This window comes from Papaver somniferum, chromosome 3 (assembly GCF_003573695.1).
Source record: "Papaver somniferum cultivar HN1 chromosome 3, ASM357369v1, whole genome shotgun sequence".
NCBI classification, from domain to species: domain Eukaryota; kingdom Viridiplantae; phylum Streptophyta; class Magnoliopsida; order Ranunculales; family Papaveraceae; genus Papaver; species Papaver somniferum.
In genome coordinates, this window is record NC_039360.1 from 45,400,173 (window position 1) to 45,408,766 (window position 8,594).

At 36.4% G+C, this 8,594-nt stretch overlaps 1 protein-coding gene across 1 annotated transcript; it reads right to left on the minus strand.

Moving 5' to 3' along the window:
* Positions 1–2,955: 2,955 nt before the first annotated feature.
* LOC113356045 (leucine-rich repeat receptor-like serine/threonine-protein kinase BAM3) lies at positions 2,956–6,819 on the minus strand. Its single transcript, XM_026599048.1, has 2 exons — positions 3,827–6,819; positions 2,956–3,717 (listed from the first exon to the last, which is right to left on the minus strand). The coding sequence occupies exons 1-2, from the start codon at positions 6,393–6,395 to the stop codon at positions 3,242–3,244; spliced, it is 3,045 nt and encodes a 1,014-aa protein (XP_026454833.1). The 5' UTR covers positions 6,396–6,819; the 3' UTR covers positions 2,956–3,241.
* Positions 6,820–8,594: the final 1,775 nt, after the last annotated feature.

The window sequence follows — 8,594 nt, forward strand, 5'->3', positions numbered from 1 at the left end:
TTAAGATATGTACCTTCTTTCAGATGCAAAGGACAGATTACAAAGTCTACCCCAAGATTAACACCATTGGATTTGATATCTCTTTTCTTTTTCATGCACAATTTTCATGGAGAGGGTTTGCTCTCCACTCGCAGGAAAAATCACGGGTGTGGCTTTTTTTTTCCGGCCAAATTGGGATATAGCCGGATTAAATGGGTATACTTAATAAGATAAAATTGGGTCATTTAGAGGTAAAATTTATTGACCTTTAGCTATATATTTTTACAAATGACTAATTCATTATTGTTTAATTAAGAGTTTAAGATTAATAAATCTGATTAGTTGATTAAAATTTTAAAATTGGGTTTTAGTTAGATTGAATTCATGGATTATGTGGGAAGATTTTTTAAAATTAGTCGGCAAGGTATTAATTTCATAACCTGCCGACTAAACTGTAGTCGTCAAGATATAAGGATGAATACCGTGAGGACCAAGATTTTTAAATCGTGAATCGAAACGTGAATCGTTTTTCTATTTTTATGAATCGAATCGTATGTTGAATCGTGAAACGTAGATTCATGATTCATTTTTGAATCGTATTTTGGTAATGAATAATATAGATTTATGGAAAAGATTTGAAAATAATCATAACTTATGATCTTATAAGTAATATATGGTTAAGTATAATCACCAACAATCGAATTGGCGCAGCGGTAGAATGCTTAGTCCTAAAGCTTGTTGGTCAAAACACGATTCTTGAATGAAAACGATTCAGGGACTCAATTGTAAATGCTAATTTCAGAGATGAAAAGCTGTCACAATATTCAACCTCGACAAAAAAATACACCGCTGACTTTTGATAAAAATGTGGAATCATACGAGATTTGAGATTAGGTACAAAATCATACCCAATCTCAAAGCCCGTATTTTTTTTGTTTCGTTTTGATTTTACTTTTTTTTTTTTGATTTCATCATGTATGGTTAGAATTTTAAAGAGATTTTGAAAATTGTTTGAATAAGTTTTAGTTTTAAGTAGGGGTGCACATACCCTACCCATATCCGCCAACCCTACCCTACCCGCCAGTTTTTTAACCGTATCCTATCCACTATTTGGCGGGTAGGGTGGCGGGTAAAGATTTTCTTAACCGCCAGTAAACGGGTAGGGTGGCGGATATATGCCATATCCTACCCACCCTACCCGTTGTGCAGCCCTAATTCAGAGATTAGAAGCAAGTGAAACTTCATGGCCTGCGAGACAACATGTTGTTGCTTGTGGTTCAGTTTGTAGGTCTTGGAGAGATATTACTAAAGAAGTTGTTAAGACACCTGAACAGTCTGGTAGACTCACTTTCCCTATCTCATTAAAACAGGTTTGATTCTTCACTTTCCCTATCTCATTAAAGTGACAAATTAAGTTTCTCTGGTTGATTTTTGTGAGACTCTAAAGGGTTGAACTTGATTTTCATTTGTGTAGCCGGGTCCTCGGGAATCGCCAATACAATGCTTCATCAAAAGGGAAAGAGCAACTTCTACTTATCATCTGTATCTGGGTTTAACCCCTGGTAAGTTGTGTGGTTTTCAGAATATTCATACTGTTAAGGAGTCTGAGGACTTGAGATGACTCGTGTTTGGTTGAAATTGATTGCTGAAGTGTAACGTATGAGTAAGAGACTAGAGTGTAATCTTAATCCTTTGTTAAGTGATAAGGAAAGAGATGTATGATCCTAATTATGTTTCTCGAATTGCAGCATTGTTGGGGGAGAATGGGAAATTGTTGTTTGCTGCTAGAAAAGTTAGAAGAACAACCATCACTGATTTTGTGATATCTTTGGTATCTGATGATTTCTCTCGGGCAAGAAAAAGTTATACTACAGTTTGGGAAGATAGGGAAAGACATCTTCACCATGGATTACCGTTACCCACTTTCTGCATTTCAAGCTTTTGCAATCTGCTTGAGCAGTTTCGACACCAAACCTGCCTGCGAATGAGAGTCATAGCTCAGCATATACATTTTCTTCTACGGTTATACCCGCCACCCTACCCTACCCGACCCGCCAAAGAATGAGTTGGGTAGGATCTTAGCCGTTTAATGGCGGGTAGGGTGGCGGGTAAAAAATTTCTTAACCGCCAGTAAACGGGTAGGGTGGCGGATATAGGCCATATCCTACCCACCCTACCCGTTGTGCAGCCCTAGTTTTAAGGTTGAATTCATGAATTAATAGTAAGGGCAATTTTGTCTTTTAACATTTTTTAGACACCCCTTAGCACATCATCTTGGACGAGTGTAAAATTGGTACACCCCAATAATCTTGGTGCACCCCAATTTGGCCAGGATCTTTTTCACAAGCCATTTCTAAAAATCTACTGACCTGGGTCTGGGGTTGTTCACAGATGGATTGTGCAAAAAGAAAAAAGAGGGGTGTGAGATTTTACCCCGCGGACAGGGATGGAGCGAGCACAGACGCTGCTGACCCACCAGCTCCAAATTTCAGCATTTTTTTTTACCCTGACCATTTTCGAGACATTTCGTGTGCTCTCTGATCCAAATGAGAGATTGAAGAAGGTAAAGATGCAGAGAGGTTATGGCCACAAATGGTAACTTGGAAGTTGAGGCTTGGAGACGTGCACATTGCATTTCAGGAAGGATAGCAGCGCCTTCTAGTAAAAAACCAACAAGTATGATGGTATTTTGTCCTTAAGAAAGTGGTCCGTAACGCCTGCAATCAATTGCTGCATATGCTTAGCGTTTGAGAGGAGGATGTTGGCGTTTAACAAGACAACCCTAGAACTTGGCGCATGGCCAAACATGAAATGACAATAGCGTCATTTTCCAGCAGTATAAGTTAACATTGCAGGAAAAGATACAGTGTACCTGTTATTGTGTGCCTTTCTAGAGTTTATCAGGGCCGGGGGATACAGTGCACCGTGTTGTTCACGAGATTTCTCTTCGCCAAAACGAAGAACCAAAACTGAGAATTAAAATGAATGAAGTTGAGCTAATTACAGATCATACATTCTTTTCGTATATTATTAACACCCCTTAACAAGAAGTGCAGCTCCTTTAGCTTATTTCGCTTCACATTTCCCTTTTGCCCACCAAATCTTCTATGACTAACAAAAAAGAAGAAAAAATCACTAACTCTGGACATATTGCAGCAGCAAGACTATATATCTTCATGGCGATTACATGAAACATCATTGTAAGTAACTAATAAAACCTTCCTACTTAAACATACAACTCAAAACTATTTTTTTTCTTTTTTTAGATCAAAAGATCTGGAACTGGTGGGAGTTTATGAAACTCCATTTCTTTCCCCTCCTTGCCCATCTTCTTGAGCTCTTGTTCTTGTTGTTTTTGAAAAAATTTCGAAGTTGAAGACGACGATGTAGAAGAGGATGACGAAGTGGAAGAATTAGAAGGCGAATGCCGAGGGAATTCGGACAGCATTTGAACTACTTCTCGCATTGTTGGTCTCTCAACACTATTCTCTTGAACACATAACAGTGCAGTGAAAAAAAGATGCATTGCTTCACTCATTGGAATTTTACTTAGTCTTGGATCCAAGATATTGATCACCATTTCCTTTTTGCAATTTGTTGTTCTTTTTGCCCATTGAACAATATCAACACCATCTCCGAATTCACCGACCGGTTTACGCCCCGTGATTAGTTCTAAAAGAACTACGCCGAAACTATAAACATCACTCTTCTCGTCGACTTTGAGAGTGTAAGCATATTCTGCAAAAGAAGAGTACATCAAAATTCAATCCGGCAATACTAAACTCACAAGTACTAATCTTGATTCCAATAACTATAGAAAGGAAAAATTCAGGAAATGTGAACTTACCAGGTGCAATATAACCATAAGAACCCGCAATTGCTGACATGCATTCCGAAACACCGCTGTCGACAAGAAACTTGGCCAAGCCAAAATCAGCAACATGAGCTTCAAAGTTTGAGTCCAGGAGAATGTTATTAGACTTGACATCTCTATGAAGTATCAATGGAGAACAATCAAAGTGGAGATAGCACAATCCCAATGCAGCTTCAATGGAGATTTTATACCTCAAATCCCATCCTAAAATGCCTCCTTTTTTTCCATGTAAAGCTTCACCTAAACTTCCATTTCTCATATACTCATACACCAGTAAATTCGTCGTCGAATTTGAGCAGAATGCTAATAGTCTAACGATATTCCGATGCCGAATGTTACCAAGTGTTTGAATTTCAGCTCCAAATCCATGATCATGACTGTGGTTAGCAAAACCTAGTAATCTTTTTACTGCAATTTCTTCACCATTTGGCATTTTACCAACATAAACAATTCCAGCTCCGCCTCGGCCGATCACATTTGAATCTTTCATACATTCAAGAACATCAGCAACTGAGAAGCCCACCTTTGTAAATGTTGTCATTTTCCATTTATCAGAACAAACTTTCTTGAATGACTTAGCCTTAACTACCGCAGCCACAGCAAACACCAATGAGCATATGAGAAACGCAAGAGCCAAAATGAGCTTTAAGTCGCGAGAAACCTTCTCTGGTTTGCCCATTACCGTAGTGACATTACACGGATTATTCAATAAAGAACCACACAAACGAGGATTGCCAGCGAAAGCAGAAGCATCGAAGTAAGAAAACTGTCCGTTTTCAGGCAGCTTCCCCATGAAATCATTAAAGGAGAAATCAGCACCAGTTAGACTTTTCATTGAACCAATGGACTTGGGTATCTCATGAGTAAGATGATTTCTTGATAAATTCAAGTAATTCAGAATACGAATATTTGAAATTTCACTTGGAATTGGACCTGAAAAATTGTTCTGACTCAAGTCTAAGTAAGAAAGATGTGAACATTTCCCAATCTCCGGAGGAAGTTCTTCAGAGAATGCATTTCCACTAAGATCAAGCTTGAGAATTTGGCGAAGATTGCCAATAGAAACCGGAATTGGACCCGAAAACTCGTTTCCACTAAGTAATAGAATTTGGAGGGAAGAAAAATTTGAAATGGAAGATGGCAATGAACCAGAAAGTAAATTGTTTGATAAATTCAACTGACTCAATTTCACTGGTTTAGTACTAGTCTCCCCGGAATTCTCCAATAAATTCCCTGACAACATATTATTCTGTAACTCAACTATATTCAGCTCTGGCAAGTACAGAAACCCATTTGGAATACTCCCGTTCAAGTAATTCTGCCCAATTCTGACTTTAACAAGACTAGTACAAACCCCAAGCTTTTCAGGAATTGAACCAAACAAGAAGTTTTTGAAAAGAATCAATTTTTGAAGCTGGTTAGAAGAACAAAGATACTGAGGAATTGTACCAGTAAGCTTATTCGTAGAAAGATCAAGTAACTGAAGTCTTCCATTTTGTCCTAGTTTCTCAGGAATCACACCAGTAAAATTGTTCATAAATAATTGTAAGGTTTCTAAAAAAGTAAAGCCAGCAACAAAATCAGGAATTGAACCATGTAACCTATTCAAATTCAGATTCAAAAGACTAAGTTTTTGAAAATTTGTGAACTCAGCTGGAATTTCACCAACAAGTGCATTGTTTGAAAGATCAAGATTAACCAAACTTGTTAAATTCCCTAACCGGCTCGGAATCGAACCGGTTAGTCGATTCCCAAACAAGTAAAGTGTATGAAGATACTTCAAATTCCCTAAGTCGTTAGGAATTGAACCATCTAGTCCACACATAGCCATATCCAAGTGAACTAAATTTACCAAATTCCCAAGCTCTTTAGGAATCCCACCTTCAAAAGTACTATAATAACCCAAGTAAAGTTCTTTGAGGTTAATCAAATTACCCAACTCACCTGGAATTCTTCCATCTAGATCATTTGCAGCTAATGATAAGTACTCCAAATTTATCAAACTTCCATAACTTGAAGGGATTTTTCCATGGAAAAAATTCCCACCAAGTTCTAAATACTTCAAATTCTTGACCAACTTTAGAACCCCAAGTGGAAGTGGAGCTGTGAAATTATTGTCATTCGCATCAAAACTTTCTAATTCACTTAAACTTGAGTAATCCCAGTCTAAACCTCCAGTAAAATTATTTTGTGAGATATTTAAGAATTTAAGATTACTTAAATTGCTCAACTCAATTTCTCCAGTAAAATTGTTGCCTGAAAGTGAAAGAGAAACGAGTCCATCAAGCTTTGTGATATCTTTTGAAACATAGCCACGAAGATTCATGTCTGAAATGTCGAGGACGGTTACACGGTCACGACTGCATTGAATTCCAACCCAAGAACACACTGAACCCGGGTTTGAAACATCCCATGTTTGTAGCACTGGATCCACGAATTCGAATCCTTGTTTTAATGAAGTTAAAACAAGAGCATCATTAGCCAAAGAAGAAGAAGAAGAAGTAGTTAGTAAAGAGAAGAATACAAATACAAACAGGACCATTTTGAGTGGGGATTTTTCCTTCAGATTTTTCGGTGAAAAAAGGGTTCGAAAGAATTTACAGAGAGTGTTGGGAAGTGTTCAAGTATTTGAGTAAGAGAGTTTTTATCAGAAGGGATGATAAAAAGAGTTGAAACTTGTAGTTCAGTTGAGTTTAGAAAATGAAGCATCTTTAGAAAGTGAGAAACAAGCTTCACATTGAAGAGATGATGATGATGATTATGAATGAAAGAAAGAAGGAAGGTAGCAAGATAAGTAATGAGAATCAACTTTTTCCTGTTCTTCTCTTTAGGGTTTTTAAAGAAGGAGAGAGTGATAGATAGAGAAAAGAGGCGAGGAGGAGAAGAAGAAGAGGTTGAAGTGGTGGTGAGTGACTATATCTGGTATGAAGTAAGAACTTATTCCTACTACTTCTACTACATTCTGTAAGTTTATTTTAAGCTTCAAGAGAGAACAAAACAAACAGAAAAGTTACTGAAGGAGAATGAGAAAAGAAGGGTCTTTTGAATAAATAAATATTTAAGGACTTGGAGTTGGAGTTAGAGAATATTTCTTGGAAGGAAGAAATTATTCTTCAATTTTAGTACTGGCCCCTATGTTAGAAATCCCGCATAACCCCGCCGCAAGCAATGCAAACCTATGCTACTCGGTGGGAAGTGGATGAATCACCTGCAAATACTAATTGATATTCAGTTTGGGTTGTTCATGGTTTTCACCGTCAATTTAAAAGTTATATTTAAAAAAAAAAATATTGAAATTTCAAAAAATAAATAAATTATAGTAAAATAGTTATTTCGTATTTATTTTCTATAGAAAAAGATCTAGTTAGTACAAAGAGGCATAATAACTCATTGGCTTAATCATTTTACAAAGTAAAACACCGTGATCTAATTGGCTTCAATTCCCTAGTTTAACATGTAGTTAAGGATGATTAAGTGGTTGAACTACTTTTGACTAATGATCACAGGTCCTAAATGGAAAATGTGAACTTTGGAATGGGGGTCTAAATGAATTTATTCAAATTCAAAGTCCAAAAATGAAAATAAGTTGCCTTAGATAAAGCCGTTGGTGTTGGATAACAGAAATTTAAAGAGAGGATTAAGATTTAAGAGCGTGAGGTAAAGTAAAGTTGATTCTCCTCTTTTAAATTGTTGACAAAAACACCCCTTTTGCTTTTATTTAACATGAATTTGGTAAAGAATAGCCTTGTCAATTTAAAAGGGAGATGCTGACAAATTTGTCCTTTTAATTCAATCACATATATTCTTATAGCCAAAAATTCCTTCCAACATATATTAAACAGGCACTAGTTGAGGCAAGTCTAAATGATTGCCCAAAACAAACATATTTAGGATTGAAAAACTTGTCAAGTTGTTTTTGGTTCCACATTTGAAACCAGTAAGACAATCAAAGAATGAATTTTTGCAAGTTTGCAGCACAGGATTATTAAGTTCTATCCGATTATCAAATCCATCTAAAATAAAATAATTCTAATCAATAGTACATGATACAGTTCGTTACGATTTTGGACGAAGCCATCGCCCAAACAAATGGATTACCAACACATGTGAAACTTGATAACTTAGCAGACATATTATGCCTATGTAAACCCATGTTATTTACATTTTACTGTTACAATAATTTTTCTTGTCACGGATGGTATCTTGACATTCTTTAATTCCTCTGGAAGTTTTACCTTTAAAAAATCCTTAGTACCATTTTTTTCATTTAAAATGTTTGTTGATCGGTGGACAGAGAATGTTGTCAGACAGATTTCATTAATGTATTATTATTGCATTTACTTTTGATTTAGGTTTGTACACTATTTTGCAAGAAAAGTACAATCAGGTAACCCCATGCTGCCATTACACATGCATGAAAGTTTTTATTTTCTCATATGGGACGTAATTCTCAACAACCAATTCTAGTACTACAAGTTATTCTTATTCCACATAATTCCTTACCCCCTCCCTCCCACTCCTGTCCTGGTTTTGTTTTGATAAATAAGAACATGCAGGATGCATCATGCATGTACTGATCATATGCTATTTCTCTGTTTGTTTTTTCGTTTTTTCAAAGGGTTCTTTGTTTTTTGAAGGATTATTCGTAGTTTGGTACCCCAAGAATGATCAATAGCCCAAAGTATGATCAATAGTAAAATTTAGTCTAATATTTGTCTAGCTAAAAATTACTCCAGTACCT

Bases quoted from the DNA above. Each gene is read 5' to 3' on its own strand.
- LOC113356045 (XM_026599048.1), bottom strand. From the start codon at position 6,395: ATGGTCCTGTTTGTATTTGTATTCTTCTCTTTACTAACTACTTCTTCT. The intron at 3,718-3,826 runs GTAAGTTCACAT...CTTCTTTTGCAG, and splicing joins TTATGGTTATATTGCACCTG to AATATGCTTACACTCTCAAA.